The sequence below is a fragment of the Ricinus communis genome, chromosome 8 (assembly GCF_019578655.1).
Source record: "Ricinus communis isolate WT05 ecotype wild-type chromosome 8, ASM1957865v1, whole genome shotgun sequence".
Classification (NCBI taxonomy): Eukaryota; Viridiplantae; Streptophyta; class Magnoliopsida; order Malpighiales; family Euphorbiaceae; genus Ricinus; species Ricinus communis.
The window spans coordinates 17304996-17332857 of NC_063263.1; the positions used below are offsets into that span (position 1 = coordinate 17304996).

Sequence of the window (27862 nt, forward strand, 5' to 3'; positions counted from 1 at the left end):
AAATAGAAGCACACACATCACTACTCTGCCCATACGAAGATGGAAAACCTATAGAATATTAGAAAAGGAAAACAAAACAATAGTAATAGTAATTGCTGTTAAATTTACCTTTATCTAAACCATATGTACAGAGGGCTAAGGTTTTATCATTCCATGCCTACATAAAAATGCCAAAACTGCCAACTCACTCAAGAGAAACAATGAATTCTATTTCAAAATGATATGGATAAATATGAAAAGAAAGGAAAAAAAAAAAAAGAAAGAAGAAAAAAAAAAAAGAATTATGAGATGCAGAACCATATAGATATATCCACCTGTAATGAACATATTCTTGAGCCTCAACAGAGATCTCTTGCTATTCTACATTGTGCACTAGAATCAATTTACATTTAACCATCTTATGTAAGGCACACACCTTCAGGAGGAATGATCATCGCATTCTAACATATTTGAACCCTAAGCCTGCAACACAAATTGAAGCTTTCATTAGAGAACCCCCATGTCCAGTAGCTAAAGTAAAAGAAAAAGAAAAAGCTGTCTCACAATTAAATTCAATGGAATTGAGTTTGTTCCCACATTACGGGTTCATAAGATCCTCACACTTGAGCACCCATTTGACCATCTGATTTAATTTACTAAGAAATAATATGTTGGCAAGCACCTACAGTGCCGCAGGAGTATTAAGAAATAATGACTCAAAAGCAAGACTCGCAAAGATCTTTGAACCTCAATATCGTGCATCCTTTCTATTCCATTCTTTAAGCAGGGACAACATAACATTAATGGAATGCTTTAACTAATTACAAATTTAGGAGTGGATTTTACCATCATGCAATTTATGGCATTCAGTTAAGAATAAATTGTATATTTTCCAAGAAAATCAAGATAATAATGATATCAGAAATTACCTGGATGATCTCTTCATGATAAGCTTGCACTTAATAGTCCAACTGGTCTCTCTCTCGAGAACGTTTCATCATCAAAATCTTCATTAGTGGAATTTTCTTGACACAACAATCTACTCTCTCGTATTGGATTTATACTAAGGGCATCCCAAACCATTGGATGACCTTGATGCATGTCTCCTAGGTCTGACACATGACTGGTCTCAGCATTGTCTTCCATGCTTTGTTTCACATCATTACCCACAGGATCTATTCTTTTATCATCATCAATGACTGATGGCTCCACATTGAGGTCAGAGCCCAACTCAAGTCCAGGCTGATCATTCGCAAATCCAGACTGATCATTCGCATGAAAAGCCACAGTTACAACTCCTTGGTTGGGTTGGTCTGCTGGATCCTTTTTCTGTCTCTTCCATTTCTTGGTAGATGACGTGCCATCATCTTCAAAATCTTCTTCTTCTCTCTCCCTATGCAAGTATACCCACAATTTCCTTTCCCCATCAAATTGTACACAAGGATCACGTTCATAATGTAAACGGTCCAAGGCTCCACTAACAACTTGATTCACTTGAGCATCAGATACATCTTCGACAATATACTGAGAGTCCCTTATTAAGGTACAAACATCTGCTCTAGTGCCGATACTTCCAGGTAACCTGGCAGCTGCATCTCTCACAAGACAAAGAATTGTAACATGAGGTGGCCGATCACGCTTCAGCATGAAATGGTCTCGGGCTTTTGATGTTGGCTTACCACCACACCTTCTCAAGGGAGCAACAATTGACTTTTTGCCATCAGCAGCTGTGTATGAGAAGGCTCTGTCTGGAATGGAATACCTCAGAACTTCTTCCTTGCGGAAATAATCCCTTACTTCTTCAGAACTTGGGCTAATAGTGTTGAGACTCTTCTGAGCTCTCAAGTCCCTGAACCTTTCTTTCTCATCCAGGTTGCATTGCATCAATGACACAGGTGGTGCTGGAAGACTTCCAATTTGTTGAAGAGTCTCTTGACCACTTTTCAGCCAATTAGCAAATGAATCAACTAGCTTGACAAGCATTTTATGAGGAAGGCCCCAATACTCAGGAGATGTTACCTCCTCCATAGTCTCATGATCTGTTGAAGTATGAGAAACAGGACCAATCCAAGACCAACTCTTTGTAGATTTTTCATACACCACCAGGGCCTTCCAACCCTTTGCTCCTAAAGGTGCCGTTTTCGATGAAAATATCTTGAGCACTCCTCTAACCAGATCCTGGAGTGGCTCTTGTGTCTCAAGAATACAAGGATCCCCAGGGTTTGATCTCACACGGTTAACAATCTCTTGTACAGTGAGAGAAGGTACATTCACCTGCACTGCATGCTCTGATTTATTGGCATCAGCACTCTCATGAGAAACAATCCCATTTGTGTCACCTTCGTGATTTCCATTCTGCTGTTCACTAGATTTCCCAACTTCTAAGGAATCTTCTGGAAGAGGACTGATCATCGCCAGGCGAATCGCTGAAAGAAGATGTATAATGGAAAATGAGAAGCCAGTATGAACAGTAGGCGTAATTGGTGTATATGGCTTTTTTTGTGGTTTGATTTCCACATCCATGTCTACTGTTGTGATTTCTAAAACGGGCGCTTCAGAAGTTTCCATATCTAAAGTGCCAGTGTCAGCCTCCACTTTCCTTTTTCCCTTTCTCTTCAATGAAATAGAGTCATCAACTTGCTGCGGAAGATTACCACCTCCATCTCTTCCATCAACATCAGTCAAGTCCTGATTTGCTTTCCGTTTCTTTGCCATTGAGCTGAGCCCTACAAATGCAGCATCAGATCTGTCACGTCGATTATGCACGTATACTTCACTGTCCTGTCCTTTCTTCCCAAATCTACTCAGTGCATTTTCATCTGCTAATAGACGTGTTTCAAGTGAATCATCCTCCTCATCAATAGCATAATCATGGCTGACTTCTCTTTTCTGCTTTCCATCAGAAGGATAGGCCTTCACTGAGGTCATGTATAAACTTTCCCCAGATTCACGCAACTGCCCGTTCTTGCCTAATTTGCGACTTCTGTTCCTGTCATTATCATCTTTAGCTTTACCCAAAACAAGGGGAAAGCTGTTCTCCACAACTCTAATGCCAGAGCTATGCAATGGACTGCTATCACGCATCTTTCCCTTCTGTTTTGCTTTTAATGAGTATTCTGGTATGTCTCCAAGCTCATTAAAGCCAGCCACCTTCTTGGAGAAATCTGTTATTCCATCAAAAGCCACTGTAGTCACATCTTTCTTGGCAAATCTGCCCTTTTTAGCATCAAGGCCAGACTTCAACAACAATGAACGAGAGCCCTCCATCATATCACTGAGATAAGTTGTCTTGCTTCTCATCAAAGGATTGACACCCTCATCATCATCTTCAAAATGTTCAGACGAATCTGATTCTGTATCTTCATTTTTCGCATATAACCTGTTCGATTTCTTTGCTCCTTTATCTGGTCCTCCATTCTGCATTAGATTTGCTCTGATCTTCTCCCGTACCGGTTTTGCTCTCAATTCAGACAGCAGAATTCTATCACTCGCCTGAGGAGAGGAGGATGCACAAGTTTTAAAATTGAGATCTGGGGACTCCCTCCCTGCCTTCCACTTCTTGCTTCGCACAGTCCAATCATCAGAAATCAGAGAGGAATCCACAGGGAAAGCAAGTCCTTGGTTCTTGCCATGCCAAATTGGATCACCATGTTCTGACAAGTCAACCTGATTACTCTTCAGAGTTAGCTGCGGTGTTCGGCCTTTCAGTGACTTCATCTGATCTCCAACAGCAAATTGATGAATGTTTCCAGGATACTTTGCCTTCTTGCCAAACTCATGGGAAGTTCGAAAATTAGGTGGCTTAGCTGTGGACCGTTTCACTTCTGACAGCTGATTTACATTCCTGTTCCTCCCATAAGCATGTAAATCATTCTTTGAAGAGAAAGGAAAGCCCACCAAACTGTCAGTGCCTAGTTCCTGAATTCTCATGTCATGCTTCTTTCCTGATCTCGAAACCCCAGATTTTTCCATCAGACCACTATATGTCATACTTCGGTCTCGTTGGACACCCAATCCCATACCATATATTGTCTCTTCAGCATTATCATCGTTGTCGTCATCAGTTCTCATCTGATCCCTTAGCCTGAGTGCTGCACCTGGGTCATATGCCATTGCCTTCTGACGAGAATTTGGCACTGGAAAACCATAGGGCCTAGAATTTGTCTCTAAACCTTGATAAACAGAAGGTAATCGACCACCCATCTCCTTTGATGACAATGTTTTTGACCCAGCCAACTTCAGTATACCCTTCGGATTCGGTTTCCCATACTTTGCAGCTTCCAAATTTAGAGAAGGCATTCGTGAAGAAAATTCCAAATTTGCACCAACCTCATAAGCAGAAGTACGGCCCAATTTCAGTGCACTTTTCCTATCCTTGAGGACCTTAACCTTTTTGCTCCATAACCCATCATCTAATTCCTCTTTCTCCGATGAATCACTCTCCAGATCTTCCTCAATCTTCTCATACATCAAGCTCTTTTCACTCTTCATTATATTCAAGACTCTAAGCTTCTCTTCAATACTATATCCCCTACAATTAAACCAAGCATCCCTTATCTGACATAAATTAGTAACCATATTATTCTGATGCTTCCTCAAGAGATGGTAATGCTGCCGCTTCTGAAAGAAATTCAAACCCTCCCTATAAAGAGCAACTCTTGGCTCACATAATCCACCTTTTAACATCTCAAACAATTTCTTAATTGGACTGCCAAAATGAAAATTCTGACCCTCAAATAGCTCTTTAAGGGTTCGCATGAATGTGTACTGATCCAAATCCGGCAAATACTTAGTGAGACTAAATCTTTCATCTTCAGTTAAAACATCATTCCAAACATCAACAGACAATATATCCTCCAAACCCGAAAGATCATATAATTCAAAAGGAACACTACAAGTTAAATTCCCAATTCGACAAAACTCAGCCCCAGTTTCACCTAATTCTAACAAATCAAAATCATCAGATCCCGCTCCTGAATCCGCGTCATCAAATTCATCATCATCATCATCATCCTCATCCTCCTCACCAATATCAACATCATCAGATTCAGCAGCCGAGACGGCTCCCCGACGCTGAACCTCATCATCATCATCACTAGACATACTCTCCCTACTATTGGGAGAAAACTCTGGATCAAACCTAGACTCTTTGAAACTGTTCTTCTCAATGGCCATAACGAAATTAATATCTTACCCAATAACTAGAAACCAAGGAATCACCAAAAAGTTCAAAACTTTTCCAAGGCAACCAATTTCCAATTCAAAACCCTAAAAGAAAGAAAACCAAAATTTTAAAATAAAAGGCTTAAAACTTAGCAATATTAGAAGCAAGAATCACAATAAATAAAAGAACCCAGATAAAGGATTCAAACTTTCGGAGAAAAAAAAAAAAAAGAAAGAATACCCAATTGAAATCTTTACCTTTTCTAGCGAAGAATTCAACTTTGACGACGAAATTGGAGAGCGGCGAAAGAAGAAACTTGAGACATATAATATGTAATTTGGGTAAAGAAGGGAACCCTAAATAAGAATTACAAAAATCATTATTATAATTATATATATAAAAAAAAAAAGGAAAGGGATAAAGAGAAGAAGGAAGATGATGACAGGAGGGCGAAGGATGATGAAGAAGACGATGGTGACGTGGAAAAGAGTGGGCCGTTTGATATTTTTTGGAGAAGAAGAGAAATATGAGAAAAGACTAAAAAGGGCACAATTGGAAAAAAAGAGCAAAAATAGAGAAAATGCGCAGGTAAAAGAGAAAAGGGTTTGGTGTGAGAGAAAGAAAGGGAGACGGAGAAAGAGACGAGTTAACTCGTATGTGACTCAGCTGAGTCACTGAGTCTTGAAATTGAGAATTTCATTGTAGGTGGAAATTTGGCTGCCGTTTGATCAAGGTTCTCATCCGACGTCGTTCCGTGATTATTATAGAAGAGAGAGTTAATTACTATAAAGTCCCTGAACTTATATCACACTTGTCCAAATTAGTTCATCCCTAATTTTATGTTCATTAACTAAAAAGTTTGCAGCCTATTTTTTCTGATTTTCTATTTGAATTAAAATAAATAGATCCTTGCTATTATGTCAAGTCTGTGAATGCATATATGAAATTTTGAATACCTAAATTTCTCGTGTTTATTATATATTAATTCAATGAATAATTAAAATACAGACCAAACAGATTACTTCACTTATTATGGTTTTTAATTCTTCTTTTTCTTATTGCTTTAATTTATAATCGTTGGCTGACTTATTAGCGGCAACACAATGAAGATGATAATTAAAAATAAAAAAATGATGATGTAATAAAATATATGTTAATTCAGTCAGTTGATAAAAAGATTAATAAAATAGTCCCCTTTATGCAAAGTATTATGATATTTTTTCCATAGGGACCAATATATCACGTAAAATATCTCAAAATCTCCCTTGTCGAGCTTAGCATGGATAGTAATAAATGCATGAATTGTATGTAAATGTTAAAATTGCATGATTAAATGATAAACCCTACTCTTTTTCTAGATCATACTCGCTTTCTAGACCATAGCCGAAAATCGGCATGCAAATAAAGCACATAATGTAAACTCCAGAGGGTAACAACACCGAGCACAACGCCCCTCTGAAGAAAGATGATGAGCTAAAAAATTAAGTATAGTGGGAATTATATCATTACAAACATACCCAAGAGACAGACGAACTCCAAATAAATTCCATCACTTCTAAATTTGATTTAAATGAGAGCCATGTTAGTCAAAATCTAACGACAAATCCTGAGCTGTGGGGTCTATGCCATGGGCTTGCTCTCACTTGGAATTTGGGTCTTCGGAAGTTGTTGGTTGAGGTTGATAACATGTGTGTAGTTTTCGCTTTTTACTGGAGAGACATTAGTTCCAGTTATGACCCGCTGGTTTTAGGGACCCGAAGCATGCTTAGACAGAGCTGGCAAGTTCCGATTAGGCATGTTTCTAGAGAAGCGAATTTTGCTGTTGATTGTTTGGCTTCATTTGTTGGTAGATTTCTAACTAGCTAACATGAGTTTGATACGGCTCCAACAGAGGTTATTCATCTGCTTCAGCAGGATGTCATTGGGGTTGGTCATACCCGTATGGTTTTGAACTAGCCTGAGGCCTTGCCTCCGTTTGTAATAAAAGAAATTCTAAAGACAACCAAAGTTATGAGCATATTTCATAGTATGATAACCTTTCTTCTCATAGTGTCAACATAACTCATCATCATCCATAATCTTACTTTAGGAATATAAATAAGGAAAAAATTAGATGAAATAAGGTCTTCATTCCACGTGTCATCACCATTAAGCAAAGTAGAAATAGTTGTATTAGCGGGTAAAGATTTAGGAGAGGAGATTCTAAAGTTATGAGGTAGAGACAACCACTTGTCATTTTAGATACTAACATTCAAACTATTCTCAGATCTCCAACAATAGCCCTTATTAAATAAAGCACGACCTCGCACCATACTCCGCCATTCGAAAGAAGGGTTAGAACTCGACTCTACCTCTGATAAAGACCTAGTTAGCAATATCTTTCCTTCAAAACTAGAGCCATAAGGATACGCCAAATCTGCTTGCCAATTAAAGCTTGATTAAATACCTTCATGTTTCAAAATCCTATGCCACTCATAGACTTAAACTTACACATATCCTTCCAAGTATTCTGGAGCTTTCCTTATTAGACCTTTACTAAAATCTAGCACACAACCGTCCATTGTTATCTACAGTGGAAGTAGGAAGTCAAAAAACCTGTATAACATAGGTGGGAAGGCTTGAACTATATAATTTTTTTTAAGAGTTTCGTTACCTTCTTAAAAGAATAGCTTGTCATTCCACCCATTGAGCCTTATAATAACTCTGTCCCTGAGGTAACCAAATTGTATACATTTGTTTCTTATAGAAAAAGTAGGCATACCTAGGTATACACTATGACTAGAAACCAACGAACCCTAAATATTTCCTTGATAGCCTCAATTGACTCTGAAAAAGGGTTAGGGCTAAAGATAAGGTGTACTTATCATACTTAATAAGTTGTCCTTGACCAATCTCATACAATCCCAAGCTGAATCAGAACTTGGAGCCCAACAAAACATCATACTATCATCTGTAAAGAAATGAAAGTGAGAAATCATAGGATTAGTACTTGCTACTTTTATCTCATATATGTGAACCAAAATAATAGCATGGGATAATAATGAGAAACTTTAAGCATATTTGATCATTGCCTCAAACTAGGAGTTGGTGTTACGCTTCTAGAGATACATCTATAAAGAGAATAAAAGAAAATGAGACACATGAGGTATATCTCATGATCAAAGACATCCAACTTTTATAAAAGCCCAAAACGGGTATAATTTCACACAATCATATACTTTGTTCATGTCGAGCGTCATAGAAATGTAACCACCATGTACCCTAGTAATAATTAATATAAGAAATAATTTAATGATTAATAAAACATGTTTTCATTTAAGACTAATAATTCTAGAGACAATTTCAACGAGTATATTAAACGAAATAAAGGAAAATGGGCTTAAGAGGCAAGCTAGGTCTAAACTATAGTTATTGCCTAGATATGATTAGCTTGGTTAACAGTATAAATTTGGTGCCTTGTAATTTCCAGTAAAGTAGCTCCCACAAATCAGTTCTGTTTGTCTGTCATTACTAACTTTCCAATTTCAATTAGTTCGCTTGGTTTATATACCAACTACGTAAGTCACCTTAATCTCTTAGGATTTCTAAGACAAATAGAGACTTATATACAGGTTTTAAAAGAAGGAACGGAATGAAAGAAAATTGATAATTTTATTTATTCTATTGCCATTCCTATCAAAATTCGAGGGGCACTGGCATGTGTTATATAATGAAAGTAGCTATCTTAAAGGTGATAATCTTTCGTCAATATTGAAAATCGATGAATGATATCTTTTAAAATTTTATAATTTTTAATCTATTTATTATAATATTGACATAATCAAACTGAAAAATTGAAATTTCTAATTAATAAACGTATTATAGAAGAAAAAAAGAATGTAATATTTGTTATGGTATCAAAACAAACTAATTTCTTAACATAATTAGTTTAAAACCACAATTCCTTTTATGTGAGAAAAAAAATGTTTGTTGCTAGAGTGGAAAAGTAACTTTAGGTGCTTTTGGCTATTCTTATAGGCTGTAGTAACATTAATTTTCCTAATTTTAGAGCACTAATTAGAACCAGTTGTTATATTGACATTCATATATATATATATATATATATATATATATATATATATATATATTGTTCCCTCCTTTTCACTTTAATTTAACCATTTAATATTTATATTTACTTTTCTTTTTGTCTATGCATCTCCTCTCTCTCTTCACCAGGATCTTTCAATTTTCTTGGTAAAGGAAAGAAGGGGGATTAATTCTGAATAGTAGCCATGACCAAACAAGGAGAATCCGCAAGATGGATTCTTGAACATGTGGAAATCGATAGGATGATGGATGTTCCTATCAACGATCAAGAAACCAACATGAATGCCTTATTACCACCAAAAGGATCTAATGATGTCAGTGTTAAGCCTTCAGGTTCGGGAAATAATTACGGAAAGCCTTCAGGTAATCCTGGAAAGCAATCTTCAACCAATCCTGGTAAACATTCAGGTAATCTTGGGCATTCCTTTAGGAGGAGTACAAGTAATTTTGGTGAATCCCTTCGGAGAACTACAACCAATGTATTGAGGAAAAGTGGTGTTTTAGCTCCAACTCTGCCTCGGAAGGTGGAAAGAACTGCATCGTCTGCCGCGAGAGGGCTTAAGAGCCTAAGGTTTCTTGATAGAACAGTGACAGGGAAAGAAATGGACGCCTGGAGATCCATTGAAAAACGTTTTATTCAATTTGCAGTTGATGATAGGCTGCCAAGAGACAAATTCGGAGCTTGCATAGGTGAACATGTTTTGATTGATTCTTTTTGTCAAATCATTCCAAAACCAAGCACAGAAAAATTGAAACTTAAGATTTCATATACATATATATCTGCTAGGGTTGGGAGATTCAAAGGAATTCGCAGAAGAAATATTCGACGCCATTGCAAGGCGCAAGAATATAAGCACAGGAAACGGAATAACAAAGGATCAACTGAAGCTGTTTTGGGAAGACATGACTAAACAAGACCTTGATGCTAGACTACAAATATTCTTTGACATGTAAGAAATTTAAACCATAGTTCTTGAATTTGAGCATGTTAAAGGAATATGTAACAATGGTCTTAAACATAATGATTTTCTTCTAGGTGCGATAAGAATGGAGATGGAAAGCTAACAGAGGAGGAGGTGAAGGAGGTGAATATATATATACTTTTAAGCATCAGTTTCTTTTCTTTTGCCCTTCTTCAACTTGACCATGAACTTCCGAAGTTTCTTATTCATGTCATTTGAAAAAAAAAAAAAAAACAGGTTATACTGTCGAGTGCCTCGGCAAATAAGCTGACGAATCTTAAACAACAAGCACAATCATATGCATTCTTAATCATGGAAGAACTCGACCCGGATCATCTTGGATATATTGAGGTAATTATTTCAATTTGCCAGAACTCTTCCTTAATGTTTTCAGAATATATGTTTAATGAACATTTCTGTATTGAGCAGATGTGGCAGCTAGAAATTCTACTAAGAGGAATGGTAAACAATGATGATAAAGTCCAGAAATTGGACAGAAAAACTCAAACTCTGACAAGAGCAATGATCCCCAAAAGATATAGAACTCCTGTCAGTAAATGCATTACTTTATCGACAGAATTTGTCCATGATAATTGGATGAGAATTTGGGCTATCACTGCTTGGTTAGCCATAAACTTGATCCTTTTTATGTGGAAGGTTGAAGAGTACAAACATTCATCCGTTTTCAAAATCACAGGCTATTGCGTCTGTTTGGCGAAAGGTGCTGGCGAGACTCTTAAGTTCAACATGGCTCTTATTCTTGTTCCTGTTTGTAGAAGAACTCTTACTAAGCTTAGATCAACCATTCTAGGAAAATTCATACCTTTCGACGACAATATAAACTTTCACAAGATGATTGCAGTGGCTATATCAATTGGTACTGTTATTCATGTGATGGCACATTTGGCTTGCAATTTTCCTCTATTGAGTTCATGTCCTAATCAAAAATTCATGGTGCTACTTGGACCTATTTTAAACTATCAACAACCAAGTTTTGGATACTTAATGGAAAGTACAGTAAGCATAACTGGGTTCTTGATCATGTTTATTATGGGGTTCTCATTTACGCTTGCGACACATTCTTTTCGGAGGAGTGCTATCAATTTACCAGGGGCATTTCATAGTTTGGCAGGGTTTAATGCCTTCTGGTATGCACATCATTTGCTCGTTGTGGCATATATCCTCCTTATTTTACATGGCTACTTCCTAATTTTTGATAGACCTTGGTATTTGAAGACGGTATGTACATTTTCATGAGCTATACGCTCTGCATTATGCATAATTTTATCAATCATATGCATGCACTTGAATATGCATAACATGGCTCAATGGTAATGGAGGGTGTCCGGGTATGAGGTTGCATGTTTGAACTTGTCTGAGGAAATTAACCAAAAAATGCATATGTGCATATAAATTTCCAGGTTTCGATGAGTTTTCGACTTATGTATTTCTACTGTCTTTTTTTCTTTTCTTGCAGACATGGATGTATGTTCTTGTACCAGTATTGGGTTATGCAATTGAAAGAATCTTTTCACGATACGAACATAATCTTCAAGTTGATGTTATTAAGGTTTGCATTAGTGATGATTAATCTTTCTGCCCTTGAATCCCTCCCTTGTTCCAGGATAATAATTCAGACACAACCCTTTAATCACTTGCAGGCAGTAATTTATTCAGGAAATGTTCTAGCACTCTACATGACTAAACCTCCAGGATTCAAGTACAAAAGTGGAATGTACCTTTTTATCAAGTGTCCTGACATATCGAAATTCGAATGGTGATTTCATCAACACCTTCTAACAAATAGTCATTAAATAATTATTTGTGTTGTATATCAATATAAGAAATTTCTCCAATTCTCTTTTATCACAGGCATCCATTTTCCATCACTTCTGCACCAGGAGATGATTACTTGAGTGTCCATATACGAACCTTGGGAGATTGGACCAGGGAGCTTAATAACAGATTTGAAAAGGTAATTGCACTAATGCCTAATTATTGTTTCAAACCTCAACTTGTTATAAGTTGATTCATCTAAATTTGTTGCTGTGTTTCTTCAGATATGTGAGCCCCCACCTAAAACACCAAGAAGAGGAAACCTAATGAGAAGAGAAACTATAGCATTATCAGGCGTAAACTATGATGAAATACAAGCAACGTAAGTAACACCGTTATAGCTGTCAAGCCATATATACGCTTAATTTTCAGCTATTAAAACCTTATATCTAATAGCTCCTTGTTCTTTCATGCGGCAGATTTCCAAATATTATCCTCAAGGGACCCTTTGGAGCCCCAGCTCAAAGTTATAGCAAGTTTGATATCCTCTTACTTATAGGTCTAGGAATTGGAGCAACTCCATTTATCAGCATTGTAAAGGATCTCCTTTATCACATGAAGGAGAACGAATCAAACGATCATAACACAGTAAGCTACAGGATTAATAATCACCCATAAGATTTAATTCCTTAGCAATATCGAATTTTGATAAACAATGATACATTATTATTCTTGCATATAGGAACACGCATTGGAGTCGGCTAGAAAATGTCCCGAAAGAGCATATTTCTACTGGGTAACTAGAGAACAAAGCTCCTTTGAATGGTTTAAGGGTGTCATGGATGATATTGCAGATTTTGATCACAATGTGGGTATTCCTGAACTTATGAACTTTTCTATGTTATACTAATTTATCCAACTAACGGGTACTTTTTATTGGGTTCTTTAACAGAACGTGATAGAAATGCACAACTACTTGACAAGTGTGTATGAAGAAGGTGATGCAAGGTCTGCACTTATTGCCATGATACAGAAATTGCAGCATGCAAAGAATGGAATGGACATTGTGTCCGAGAGTCGGGTTGGTCTTTTTATTTTTTATTTAATAGCTAGAATTAGCTAACTAATTTAGAACGTGTCAGATATGACTCTTTTTAATGATTAAATCAGGTAAGTTTTAATCAATACAATTATCTTTTTCCTACTAGAGGCATGTATTTGATCACTAAGCAACTGAAGGATATATATAGCTAGCTATTGTAGCATTTGAAATAATTATTACATAATTAAATATAGTATTTACAATTATATTAAGTTAGTTTAAAGTCTAATTAATTTATTATTTTAATCGTAACAGATAAAAACACATTTTGCGAGACCCAATTGGAAAAAAGTATTTTCTCAACTGGCAAATGAACATCCATCCTCGCGGATAGGTAAGCTTATAACTCTAATCAATTCTATCATTTCTATTATTGCAAATCCATAATAGAGCTACAAAAGGGTATATGCTTATGCTCTTTGCAATTACTTATCTTTTTCTGTCTACAGGTGTCTTCTATTGTGGAAGTATAACTCTTGCCAAACCACTAAAGAAACTTTGCCAAGAATTCAACCTGAATTCAACAACTCGATTCCAATTCCACAAGGAGAACTTTTAGAACTAGCAAATTGATTAAATTGTAGTGCAAAAATCATGTATATAACCTTAGCCAGATTGATTTTACCTTAGAATTTTCTATGGATTTAGACAACTTTTGCAAAACAGTTTTTAGTTTTTGCAATGTTCTTTTAGCATTTCTTTCCATTCTCATACCTAACCTTTTAAAATTTCTAATTATCTTTTGTTTCTATTATTATGTGCATCTCAATTGTTCTTGTTTTTTTTTTCTTACTTCTACCTTTATTAGGTGGCTTTTTTTGCCTTATGTTATCACATCAGAAATTTCTAGTCAACTTTTTCTGTTATTTTGATTCGGAGAGATTGATATTGGTAGCAGAAATAATCTTTGACCTACTAATTTCCTTATCCTTGTTCTGCTATTCTAACACAATGCTATATTAGTGCCAGTTCTTGATCTTTTCCAACAGAACATGATCTTGTGCTAAGAGGGGTTCCTCTTATAAGATTGGAATATTCCATTGAATTTTTATATATAGATTCATGCCTTTACACTGTAGCAAGTTACAGTGGACCGTTTGTTTATTTTATGCCTAGGCCATGTCCTATTATGCCCTTCTTTGTCTCCAGAACTAGCTAGATGCTTTTCATATCAAAACATGTTGAACCCAATATCCATTTGTAATTATCTAATTTTTGTAGACATGATAGCTACTTTTTATTGCATCCTGACTTGTAACAAACCTGTAATCTCTCAGTTTTTTACTCAATCAAAAAGTCATTAGTCATTATAATCTATACATGTATGAATATATGAAATTGCCCTAATAAGAATAATGAATTTTGGTTGGGTAGGTTTTAAATGTTTCCAAATTGTGGCTGTTAAGTAATGTTAATCATGCTAATCCATGTTTGTTTTCTTTCTTGTACACATCATGCTGATACAATTTATTGCATTGACTTGTCTGAAAGGTCCAAGACTATGAAAAAAGCTGAGATAGTCCTACAGTAGTGTCCCACACTGGGACAGGCTTTAGGTTATACATAAAGACAAGCTGAAAATTGAAAATCAATACACAAAACAACACATTCTTTTGAAGCCCAATGCAGATTCTAATTTGGAAAATAAACAGTACAAATTAATAGGTATACAGCAGCAGTAGTAGGAGGAGGAGGAGGAGGAGGAGAAGAGAAAGTTAGGACCAGTACTAACATTACTCGCTAGACAATTGAGATCTTTCTCCCTCTACTGCCTAGCTAGACATATGCAATAGTAACAGAAACCAAGACAATAGCATTTATATATATATATCAACAAGTCATGACATTACAGACTTTGAAAAGTACCTAACAAACTAGGTAGAGAGAGAGAGAGAGAGAGAGAGAGAGAGAGAGAAAAAATTAAATTTGACAGAGTGAGAGAGAAGCATGCAGTTGATATTAGCTGGTGAGCAAACAGGCAGCAGCTGCTGATTAATTGGATGATGATGTTGATGTGTTGTTGCATTCTTCTTTGAGATTTGTTGCTGTGATTGGGAAAAGTTCAAGTGTTTCAAGTGGTCTTTTGCTGCATGGAAATGGGTCCCCCATTTCCATCATCATCATCCAATCATAGCCGTACATTCCCATCATGGAATTCTCCATCTGGAGATTTTTTGGGAACTCCATATTCCATGTATGATTCATCATTTGTGTTGTTGGTGCTCCTTCAAGTCCTCCCTACTCCCAATAAGAAAAAAAATTAATTATCAAACATATTAATGTCATTTGACTAATTAAACCATCAAAATGAAATTAGATCAAAGGAATCCTTATTCTTATTGTTGGTGAAAACTGAAATAAATTGATATCATCATTTATTACAATTTTTCAGCAAACTCAACATTGATATTTAGAAAAAGAAAAAAGAATGGTGCATGTAAAATATTCTTGAAAATAACAAACTTGTATATCCATTAAAACTAGCAAAACTAAATTTATTTAATCTGGACTGTGAAGTGGGATATTTGTTGAGCATTGGCAAATAATACCCCAAGATCCTACTCTGCATAGAACTCTTATACATAAACTACTATCTCTATCACGTCAGAAACTAAAATTTAAAAATGAACCCCATATTGTATTTCTATTGAATTTTACGCACTTTCTTTGATATATTTTTGTGATCCAAAATAGAAGAAATTAACCATAACTACAAAAAAAAAAAAAAAAAAAAAAAAAAAAAGAGCAGCAACATCAGAAAAAGAATCTCACCTGATGAAGAGGTAGAAAAGCAGCAGGGTTATGATAAGGAAGTGGATGAAAAGATGAAGTAGGAGGATGAGGAGGAGGTGGAAGGTCAAAGTAGTTAAGAAGGTGCTGGTGGTGGGACTGATTGAGGAGGTGAAGCTGGTGATGGTCATCAGGATTCTGAAGATGATGATGGTGATGATAAAATTGTTGCTGCTGTTGAAGTTGCTTAATGAGTTTCCTTCTGAGTTTCTGTCTGTCTCTAGCCTTATGATTTTGAAACCAGTAAAACACATTCTTGCCTTCAATCTTTCCATATAAAGAAAGGTGGGCAGTGATTCTTTGAATTTGAGAAGCATTAGGAGTTCTAATCCCATTCCTGTACAACTCTTCTAAAATCATCAGTTGTTCTGGTGTTGGACACCATCTAGATGAAGCTGCAGGAGACATAACAACAACAATAATAATAATAATAATAATACAATCAAGCTATAATATTATGGAGTAGTTCTCGATGCTTCTTGTTACTGTCTTCTTGGAGAGGAAGAAGAAAGAAAGATTCATATATATATATATATATATATAGACAGAGAGAGTAGTCAGAAGAGAAAAACACAGTGAAGACTGAGGGACAAAAAGGATTAGAGATATATAAGGGAAAAAGATAGAAGGATAAAAGAAAATTGAAAAAAGAGAAAAGGGATAAAAATTAATTTTCTAAAAAGGAAAAGGAAAAAAGAAAGTGCAAATAAGAGCAGGGTTGTCATGCTGATGTTTCCCTGAGAGAGGCATTCAAGTGTAGGATTCAGTACTCCATGCAGAGGGAGAGAGACAGAATCTAAAAAAGAATGAAAGGGAGAGTGAATGAGGTGAAACTGAGTGAGGTTGGGTATGGTTTATAGTATCATAGGAGAATGGGTTGTGAGAGAGAGAGAGAGAGAGAGAGAGAGAGAGAGAGAGAGAGAAGACGAATGATTATGTCATCATCACCTTATTATGTATTTACTTTTTATTCATTAGTTTTCTTGTCAACACAGAATGTATGGGACGACCACCCAAGTGAAATTTTCTTTTGGATTTCAGAATGATGCAGAGAAGCAGAAGCAGAAGAGAGTCAGATTTCTTTGGCTTGCAAAGTTGGAACTAGTCGACCCGGTGATCATCATATTGTTGCCTCTTCCTCCAGCGAGTTATCTGCACGCCCTTCTTTTTTTCACAAAACAATATAAATACAGACCATTTTCTTTTTTTTTATCTTATTTGTAGCTGACAGACTCGCTTTTATCAGTGCATCGACAAAACTCGCCTACTTTTTTCAAAAATGTTAGTTTTAAATAATATAAATATATTAATTATTTAATAATAAAATATAAATTATTTATATATTCTTTTTATTGTGATATATATATATATATATATTAAATTTAAATAAAAAATTAAAAATAATATTTTTATTTAGACAGAAGAGCTATAAATGATAAAACTCTTTCAAGAGTCATTTGGGTCGAGGTATTTTAGAGGAAGAATTTTATAATATCTATAAATTTAATTAAAATTCATTTTTTGGCAAGTAAAAAAGCAGTGTAAATCTTTAAAGTATAAAAAAATATTTTATTTTCTAAAATTTCTCCTTTTTAAAGGTTTTAATTTCCACTTAAGATGTGAAAAAATCCAAAATCCACTATTTGAATAGAACGATGGATTGTTGTAATATATTTTTATTGTAATATTATCTCTAATAAATTTATTTTATTTCGAGATTATTTTTAATTTTAAACATAATTTATTGTTTTTGTATTTAATCTAAATGATGAAATTTTGAAAATTTGTAGATTTTAAATCTATAATTTTTTTATTATAGATTCTAAAATCAAACTGTAGCTAGTAAGTGTGAAGGATTATAGCTGAGTTTTCTTCATATATACGACCTGCCTTATTTGAGAATTGATGTACGTAGTTATATATGTTAACCCACTTAAATTCCTAATGAATTTGTTCCTGATTTTCCATGGAAAGCGTATTAAGTTGCAGGAGTAAAATAATTTATATGTATATATATATAATTTAAAAATTATGTAAATTTTAAGAGTTATAACAGCACAATGAAAATAAATTAAGATATAAAAATAAAATTATAAAATCCCTTACCAAAAAGTTCGTGAAAAGAGAATGTGAAACTAGAAAAATGGAGTTGCAGAAAGTGAAGGATTCAGCAAAATGGAGTTTAGATAAAAGAAAAGGGAGGAGATGCAGAGAAAGGAAGAATTCAATAAATTATAGACATGTCTTTTTCATCATTAAGTCCCATAAAAGAATTTCAAAACCAAATTTCTGTTAAGGTGCTAACACTTTTCAAAATGCTTTCTGAGCACTTTGCATTAATAAAAAGGCTGGAAAAAATAATAATGAGGGGCTTAAAAGGACTATTTATTATGGTACATCAATTGGGTAAAACCAAATTCTTTTAATTTATATTTATTGGTATTTCAAAGAATTTTCGACAAAAATGAAGTTGCAGTCAACCATTATTAAGTTACTGCCCTCCAGAGTTTCACGTTGGCCATAGCCAAAACATGTTCTTTATAAGCCACTAAACTATAGCAAAAACATCTTTTGTTTAGTTAAAAGATGCTGATTCCTGGTGGTTGATAATTATTGCTCATAGTTGGTAATTGATTCTATTAAATATTTGATAAATTTAATTATTAGTTATTATTAATTTAACATTTAATACTGACATAAAAATTAATTTGATAATTTGAAATAAATAAATAAATGAGTGTGTATATATATATATATATATATAGGTGTTATATTGAATAAATTAAATGTAAGTTGTTGGTGTTTATAATTTTATGCATATATACATAAATAAATAAGTGTTCATTTATAAAATATAAATATTAATAATATAATATATTTTATACATTATTTTCAAAATAATTCTAGACGTAAAAAGACGATCCTTTTAATTTATATTTTGCTTTTACATATCCAAATAGGAGCATGAATAATAAAAGGATACAATTTTCAAATTTTACTTTTCACACTTATTTTCTGTTTCGGTCTATAAGTTCGTAAATATATTAAATAGAGTTAATGGCACGTAAAGGAGCTTGATAAGTAGCAATTAGTTCTCTTAATTTGATAAGAAAATATTTACAATTTTCTTCTAAAATAGATGTTATTTAATTTAATTCAACACGTTTATTCCATCAACTAATATATTACTACTATTTTATTTATTACAATGTATTGTTAAAAGTGTATATTTTAATTATAAAAAGAATATTGTAATCCTAAATCAATACGATGAAAAAGTAATAAATTTAACTAAATGAGAAATTTTTAAGTAAATTCAGTTTACCACGTCATATGTAGACTAAATATGTTGCATTTTTATTAATTATTTTATTTATTACCATTAACGTCTCATGATTAAAATTTGATTAATAAAAATATAATATTTAATAAATAAAGTCATATATCACTGTACAATTGATTTAGTCTACGAAGAAACGATAGACTGAATTTATTTTTTAAAAAAAATTAAATAACATGTGACCCATTTTTCGATGATTTAAGTAACTTGAGAACAAAGGAAAAGATAACTAAATATAATTAAAATGAATGATCAGAATTGATTAATCATCTAGGGACATCCACTACATACGTACCAAGAAAATCTTTGCATTGTGATATTGTTTTGCTGCTCCTTATCTACGGCTTCCAAAACTGTGTGTCATATCATTTTAGGCTTCGCATGAGCAGTTTAGGGGTATTCCTCCTACAACTGTTTTCCCTACCCTAAAATCACCACCTCGCCCACACATTACCTTCATTAAATCCCTCTCCTGCCATTGATTATCAAGCCCTGAACCTTGTAGAGTAGTTAGGGTTTAGCAGCCCCAGACTATGTAGGTGGGGGTCTCTCTCTCTCACTCTCTGTGTTCTCCTGATCAGAATTAATTTGTTATGGAACACATAAGCTGGAGAGTGGAGACAAAACACTTTACATAACCCATAAATGCATATTCAGTGCTTTTTCCATTATCATTATCGTTTTTTACTTGGGAAATTTTTTAATGGAAATAGAATTGTATGAGTTAAACTCTTCTCTCTATTATTATAATCCATATAATTGAACACTGATTGTTAATTCAAAGGTATAAATGGATTAATCTATTGTACTCACTTTCTTTGCCATTAAAATAAAATTTCGAAACAAAGGCACTATCACTGAACTATCAACCAAATGGCATAAATGCATGCAGTGCATTGCCCTGTTTCTTGGTATTTTGCATGGCCTTATCCTCTCTCATTCTGTCAACATTCCCCTTTATTAGTAATACCTGCTTTTTCAATCTCAACCGTCTATTTAAGAACAGTCTTATTCAAATTGTCCCTGATCTCATGCCCCCACCACCGTCCATTAATTAAAGATTTTAAGAGAGTTTTAAAGAGACATATTCCTCTAAAGGCATACAGTCATATACCCTTTTCTTTATTGTCTCCTTTGGGGAAAAGCAAGAAGATGATTAGGGCTCTGCTCTGCATTTTGGACGTACCACTCCCAATTTTTAATCTGATTTCCGTTGCATTTGCATGTGATGAGAGTAAATTTTCACAGTATTATACAAACTATTTATACTAAACTATACGTAACAGTACTGCTTAATTTAAGAAGTTGCGTCATCCCTTATACACAAGCTATTTACATATAGCCATCTATCTTGTTATTATTATTGTTGTTATTTTTATTGGAATTTCTTAACTTCATCCTGTTCTTTTTCTTAACTTAATCTACACATGTCTATAACTAATTTTCTGAAGCAAATACAAAAACAGCAGTTGAGATTATTAGAGACCCTTTTACTGAGAGAATAGATTGGAGGCTATACCCAGTAATTAACCATAAACAGTAACCTGGTTAGCTGGGGAGATAATCGAGAAAACCCTTTATGTAAAATAAGAGGATATGGAGCTAGCTGCAATCATGCAGAGGCCCTGGACTGGAAATGAGAGGTCCATACATACATACACAAACACAGTCAGAGATGCACCCTTCTATAATAGACCACTTCCAGTCTTTATTTTTTAAGGGATTGATTCTTCAAGGACCCAATAACCTGCTGTAATTAAATCAACTTAAAAATATTTGCAACTGTGTCTAGTCACATTACAGTTCCCATCACAGAAAATCTTGTTAAAGAAAAATGACAAAAAGGTTCAGAGCAATATATAATATACATATATTTTGTGATTAATATTGTTGATAAGGGTAATATATTTGTGTATTTCATTTATTTATTTATGGTAAGTTTAGATGCTGCCGTCATCCATGAATCATTTGCTGAGGCTCTAGTACGTACCTGGAATTTTGATTTGATTGGACACCTCCTCCTTGGCTACCTCCTGCTCTAAACTTTCATTTCCTATTCTATATTTCCTACTTCACATCTCTTCATTCTCTGTATGTTTATATACATACATGTGAATAAGTCCGGATACATGCAACTTTTTATTATTATTGTCGTTTTTCTTTCTAAAACCGTAAGTCTGAAATTTTATTTATCAATTAAGAGCTTTTATGTAAGGTGAACAATTTATTTACTTTTCTTTTTTTTTTTTTAACTATTTTAGAAAGATGGACTTAATACCATTTATAACTGGTAGCAGCAGGTTACCATCAAACTGAGCTGGTCTCCTACAGACTAGATTAGATTGGTCTCCTTCAAATATCAGGACAAGTAGGGGTGGAGCTGCGATTAACTTATATAAAGGGATCAAAGTTTAACTATATTAGAGTAACTATAAAAGATTTTTAGAAAAGGAAGGGGCTACAATGAAAATACACAAAGATTTGGTGGGGTAAATATTAAGTTTTTCATTTAGTGTCTAAATGTTATAATTAAGTTTAGTTTTTTTTTTTTTTTTTTTGGGAAGGTCATGCCCCTTGCAAGCTTAAATTTAATTCCCAAATCATACGTGATTTTATCAAGTTCAAGTGTTATAATTACCAAAAATTAATTATTAAAAAAAATAATTTGACACTCGATGTTTAATTTAATGGCAAAAATATTAATTTTGAAAATAAAAAGTCTCAAATTTGAATTATTTTTTATACATTATGTGAATTTTAATTTTTATGATAAATATATTAGTGAATAATAAATGTATTACAAAGATTTGAGTAGTATTATCTAAGGATGTGAGGATCTCTTAAAACCCTATTCTCCCTTTATGAAAAGTAAAACAAGAAAAAGGCTAATCATTCCCTAAATTTTAGTCTTACTTTCTCTCTTTCTCTTACTCATCTTTTCAGTTTGATCACTCTCCATCGACTTACTCAATTCACTTATTATTTTATAGGGCCAAACTGAAGGAATTCTAAATCAAAACTCGTCAATATTGCCTTACCAAAGATTTAAAAAAAAAAAAAACTAAATTTTAATGTAAAAAGAATGGACTAAAATGCATCAACGCTCAAAGGTTGGAATATTCTGTTTACCATTAGGTCTAATAACCAAGGCATACCATACTTTTGGACTTTGAAGTTTTCAGTAAAAGAACGAGTAAATATGAGAAGGAAAAAAGAGACAAAAAAACGTAATGACTCTGTAGTCAACTTATACAGGTGGGAAATGGAGATTGGTGCACGCTATATACTGTTTTTGGAACTGACTTGACTACTGTCATATCTCAAATGGAGAAATTTAAATTATTTTTGGTTTAGGAAAAAAATAAAATTACAAGACTTTGATTACTGACAACTCGAAAGGGTAATGTTGCCCGTACGATTCTGATATTTTAAAGAGGATGTAAGATTGTTTATGCTGTGCTGCTGCTACCCTATCAGCTCCTATTTATTACATAGAATAAACTAAGGGATAAAACTATTTACCCCCTTTAATTTTAACATATTAGCCTACTGTTGTACCACTTAGGATGCTAACCGGGTGCTTCCATGGCTTTTGCTAAGTGATTTAAGGATGAAGATTCAAATTACGAGGGAATGATTTCTTGAGTTTTTTTTTTTCAATTCCATGCATCAGGTAGGTCTCTTTATTTGATCTGGAGTTTCGTATTAGCTTAAACCCGTCTAGATTAATTATGGCTCTATAAATATTTTATAGTAAAAAAATATTTGTATGATTATGAAATTAATATCGATATTCATTCTTTCTATTTTTTTTATTATTTGACTATAAAAAGACTACCGCTGTGTTCTATTTTTAGTAATAAAATACGTTAATAATTAATTTTATTACACTAAAATTCTTTTTTATATGATTTATTTTTAATATAATTATTACTTTAAAATGAGATTATAAAGTTATATGTTAAGTATGAAACATTAGGACATGCTTCCTTAACTGAATTTTTATTTGGTGTTGATTATGAATAAATTTTTCTTGTGGACTCAGCACCTGTGTTGATTCTCCAAATGTTTTAGTGTTTATGGTGATTAATCTTTTCTTTCTTAAATATTTTTTCCTTAGAATTCTATTTGGAAGGAATGAAGCTCTCCTACTAAAGTATTTGTTGGTAATAATATTCTTTATTTTTTCTAAGAGAAAAATTTATCTTTTAAGTAATTAAAATAAAAGGAAAATAAAAACTCATAATAAAAATCCAATTTCTTGAGCAAATCAAAGTTAAACTCACAATCTTCAAACTTTAAACTCAATTTCTATTCAATATAAAGTCATAATTCGATTTTTCTCTATTAATTAAGAGTGTTGTAATGGCAGTATTGAAACAGCTTTTAAAAGATCGTCTGATTTGATTGATGTTGGAGATTGCATAAATTCTTCAACAACGTTTGCTTTTTTATTTTGTGGTTGCAAGTATGAGAAATTTGAAGGGAAGTACATGTTAGTAATAACTATATTAAAGTATTTGGTAAATATTTAAGAAATAAACAACTGATAGTTACTAATTATATCGGCTTTATTTTTAAAAAAATTATAAGCTAATAATTAATTTAGTTTATTTATTTATTTGGATACTATTATCTATATTAAAATTTATTAATAATAACTTATTTTAAGTTGATCTTATATAATTAAATTTTAATATTTTATAATAAATAATTATTATTTTGAGATTATTTTTAATAGTTAAATAATTATAATATTTATAATTATGGTATTTGAAATTAAAATTCTTTATTAGTAGAATTTAAATATAAATTTTTACTTTTAGAATAACTTTTATAAATATTTTTAATAATAAATACAATTGAGTTAAAAAAATTAACTATAATATTTAATTTTTATAAATTATTTTTATTAATTTGTATCATTGAATATAATATAATAAAATAAATTATATTTAATGATAAATTATATCTTCAATTATCATTTAACATATTAATAGTAACCGCTAATAAAATTTCACCAAACGGTTTAATTTATCAGTTATCAGCTATCAGCTATTAGTCATCAGCTACTAGCTATTAGCCACCATCTACCAGCTGCATTGATCAACCGAACCAAACAGACTCTTATAAAATTTATTTGCAAATTTAAAGTTTATATGCTTTGAATGAATTAAAAATTAATTTAAAATATCTAATTGTATGGAATTGGTTATAAGTAAACTGAAATCAAACAAAATAGATAGAATTTCTAGATGAATTCCACATTAATTTGTCAATATATCTCTTTTAAATTTATCATTTTAATTTTTTTTAATTTTTTTCTCAAATAAACTGAATTTTTTTAAAAAATTTTAACTAAATATAATATAAATGTAACGGGCAATTCTTGTCCCACAACTCCTTAGGAATTCCTAAAATCCAATTCTTGTAGGATCCAATAAAATATATTATATAATATTCTACAATATAACTAAAAGTATATATACCAAAAAAATGCAAAAATTAATTACTCTGTAACGTATATCTGTTTTTGAATAAATGATATATATAATACATATTTATATCTCTAGTTTTTGATAGGTTCATAAAAACTTGTTATTTAAAAAAGTAAAATGGAGAATAGAAATCTCCATAAGAGCATGGATGAGAAAATCTTTTCCCATTCAGAGGTAAACACACAGAGAATGGCTTCCTTTCCTGGTTCCCCTCCCTATTTGCATAGAACTGCAATTGAACAATTCATGCATTGTCATGAGTTCAAATTAACTAATATTTTTTAATTACTTTAATTTCTAACATAATTAGATTTAAATATTTTAAAATAATTATATTTATCAAGATATGGAAAATATATATATAATTTAATTATAACTTATTAAAATAAAATAAATATTATTCTTATTATTAATTTTGTTATACTCGACTTGAAATTTTGATAAAAATTTAATTAAATATTTGTATCAATTTATCTTTTGAAATATAAAAAAAATTAATGTATTAAATAAAATATAAAGAGCAATTTATACATTATATAAAAAATAAAAAATAGATAGTATTAAAATAAATGATTTTTTAACAAAAATTCAGAATTAGTATAAAATAACATAATTAAAATATTAAAAAAATATAATATTTAAATATTAAAAAATAACTAATATAATTATAAAAAAACACAAAATACAAATAGTAATTACCCTTTTGGTAAACTGAAATGAAAAGGAAAAACCAATATTCAGAATCTTGATTCGAGAGAGTAGAATTAATTGTGACGGAACAAATCGAACTTATGATCATTTACTTGTTGCTGTCTTAAAAATGATAGGCGAAGACTTTTTAGCAGATGAGAAATTAAATATAAACAAATCTCTTTCTTTTCTTGCTTGAGACATCAATATAATGTGCCTTTCTGTCTCCCAAAGTAAAACACTTGCTTCTGGACCATTATGGTTAGTGACAAGTCGGATACTTACTTTCCACTGTACATTTTCTTTTCTTTTTCACAATTTTTGTTCTGCTAGTATGTGGTTTTTAATCAATAAAACATTGTTTTAGATTTAGACCCAGAAACCTAGTTGTTTAATCTCGATCATAAGTTTTCTGACATGCAAATCACTGGTAATTAATGCTTGTCTTTTTTATTTAATTAATAGTTCTTTTGTTTCATTAATTGCTCAGTTACAGTATTCATGAAATAAACATTACTTAGATTAGCAACATGAAATGATTAACTTATTTTAAATTGTATTATCATGTTTCACTTAACTTGAAGCTTAGTTTGCTATTAAAATAATAAAACGAAAACCAATTCCACAAAAGAAATAGTAAGAAACAATTGCATGTTTAATTTATAAAATAGATAAATTTCTTGAATTGATAAAATCCTTTTAGAGTTGCTAATTTTTTTTATCCTAATTCTATATATATAATTAGTTTAATTTTTTAATTCTAATAAAAAAATTAATTAGTAATTGATCTAATTCATTCTTAATCTTGTCAAAGTTTTATATATGCTCCTAATTCTATAAAAATACTATATTACATTATACACACATATATATATATATATATATATATATATATAATGGAGATCAAATAAATAATAATTTTAAAAATATAAACACATTAAATTTAGTATTGCTAATGAGTCATTAATGAAAGCAAAAAAAAAATATTTTATATAAATTTATTTGAAGTCTAATTATTTATTAAGTTTATACAGTATGTAATAATATATGATTTCTTAATGTAAGCAAAAAAATATATTTATAAAATGGTCAAATATGTTTATATTATATACTACTTTATCCTATATTTATAACGTTTATAATAATAATTTATGCGCGTAACGAGCAATACTAATTATTACAAATAGCTCAACAAATAAAATTAATCAAACATTTTCTTTTACTTAATTAATGAGCACTATAGCTATCCACAAAATATATAATGGCATAATTTATTCAATCAATTAGCACTAATTAACTATATACAAAATGTAGCTATTGATTTTATGTGCCCACCATTGTAATTAATTAGCCAGCTTCCTTGCAAAGACCTTTCTTTTATGTTTAATCCCAAAAGGAGTAACCTCTCTGTCACACAAATCAGAGCCATGCCAAACATGTCGAGGCAAATACCGACGAAAATAGAAGTAATCTGAGCTAAGATGCGATCCTTCCATTTCTAGTACCCTAACTTGAGCAAAACCTGGCCTCCAATCATCCTTTCCAGCCAATTTTAGATACAAGTAGCAGATTGGTGAGTCCACACATTGGCCTGTGACTTGAAACTGGTCTACCATGCAAGCCTGGAAAGGTCTTCTAGGCATATCATCGAGCACTTCAGGCTGCAATGGATCTAACTTTCTTACATGCTTTGAGTTGAGATGGTGCACTACTATGTCATCTGATTTCGTGTCTCCGAATCTCAGGCTAACATGATCTGCAGTTCCTGCTCCCATTGTGCACGTTGTTGCTATTGTTATTGCATAGGTGCAATTCCCCACCTGCATATTTTCAGAAACTATATGAGTTACTGCTAAGATCGAAATCACCTTTTGCTATGATTGTTCATAGTAAATTTTGTATGTAATCAAATTGAATTATTCCGACCTCCTGTAATATAAAGCAGATACACGATAACTAAACTGTTTAAGTAACTTAAATGACATAAAATAAGAAATTTGACAGAATTTTTTGAAAATTGAAAGAAATGTAACATTTCTTAATAATTGCACTCTAACATCATGAATTATGAACAGAATCGTGCCAAATTACATCTAATTCTAGTTGTCATTATATTTAAGGATAGGCAAGAAACTCAGCTAAAATAAAATAGTTTGGAATTTTTTTAATCATATATAAATGATCATTCATTACCTTCTTTTGTGGGAGCAGACTCTCCCCTGAAGCTAGTAAAGCAAGGAAAAACAAGCAACAAATGAAGATCAAACCTCTGGAACACAACTCTATTCCCATGGTTCTATGTTGAGCTGAAACAGAAAGATGTAAGCCCAAGTATCTTTGTCACTTCTGTTTATGCATATCCTAACTTATAGCATAGGGGAAAGTCCTTAATTCTTTCCTTGGTTATTCTGAAAAGAATGTATTCTCAAGATTTGTACATATGTAATGTTTCCAAGTGTAAAGTGAAGAATCTAT

General features: G+C 32.3%; 4 protein-coding genes across 5 annotated transcripts; 1 reads left to right on the forward strand and 3 right to left on the reverse strand.

The window, feature by feature from the left end:
* Window positions 1-83: 83 nt before the first annotated feature.
* On the reverse strand, window positions 84-5858 carry LOC8278038. Its single transcript, XM_002532768.4, has 3 exons — window positions 5401-5858; window positions 909-5247; window positions 84-462 (listed from the first exon to the last, which is right to left on the reverse strand). The coding sequence occupies exon 2, from the start codon at window positions 5152-5154 to the stop codon at window positions 922-924; it is 4233 nt and encodes a 1410-aa protein (XP_002532814.2). The 5' UTR covers window positions 5155-5247; window positions 5401-5858; the 3' UTR covers window positions 84-462; window positions 909-921.
* Window positions 5859-9414: 3556 nt separating this feature from the next.
* On the forward strand, window positions 9415-14120 carry LOC8278041 (putative respiratory burst oxidase homolog protein H). 2 transcript variants are annotated; one of them, XM_002532771.3, is made up of 14 exons: window positions 9415-9919; window positions 10017-10179; window positions 10266-10314; window positions 10429-10542; window positions 10621-11430; window positions 11669-11761; window positions 11853-11968; window positions 12064-12166; window positions 12252-12349; window positions 12447-12615; window positions 12710-12835; window positions 12920-13048; window positions 13325-13403; window positions 13519-14120. In XM_002532771.3, exons 1-14 carry the CDS (start codon window positions 9415-9417, stop codon window positions 13626-13628), a joined length of 2664 nt encoding a protein of 887 aa, XP_002532817.1. In that variant the 3' UTR covers window positions 13629-14120. The 2 variants fall into 2 exon arrangements, with proteins under 2 accessions (XP_002532817.1, XP_048234232.1); XM_048378275.1 differs by having other exon boundaries at window positions 9426-9919; window positions 10429-11430.
* A 601-nt stretch (window positions 14121-14721) lies between these two features.
* LOC8278044 (WUSCHEL-related homeobox 3) lies at window positions 14722-17166 on the reverse strand. The gene is made up of 2 exons (XM_015727625.2): window positions 15842-17166; window positions 14722-15307 (listed from the first exon to the last, which is right to left on the reverse strand). Exons 1-2 carry the CDS (start codon window positions 16265-16267, stop codon window positions 15062-15064), a joined length of 672 nt encoding a protein of 223 aa, XP_015583111.1. The 5' UTR covers window positions 16268-17166; the 3' UTR covers window positions 14722-15061.
* Window positions 17167-26585: 9419 nt separating this feature from the next.
* Window positions 26586-27749, reverse strand: LOC8278045 (embryo-specific protein ATS3A). Its single transcript, XM_002532775.4, has 2 exons — window positions 27581-27749; window positions 26586-27207 (listed from the first exon to the last, which is right to left on the reverse strand). The coding sequence occupies exons 1-2, from the start codon at window positions 27677-27679 to the stop codon at window positions 26731-26733; spliced, it is 576 nt and encodes a 191-aa protein (XP_002532821.2). The 5' UTR covers window positions 27680-27749; the 3' UTR covers window positions 26586-26730.
* Window positions 27750-27862: the final 113 nt, after the last annotated feature.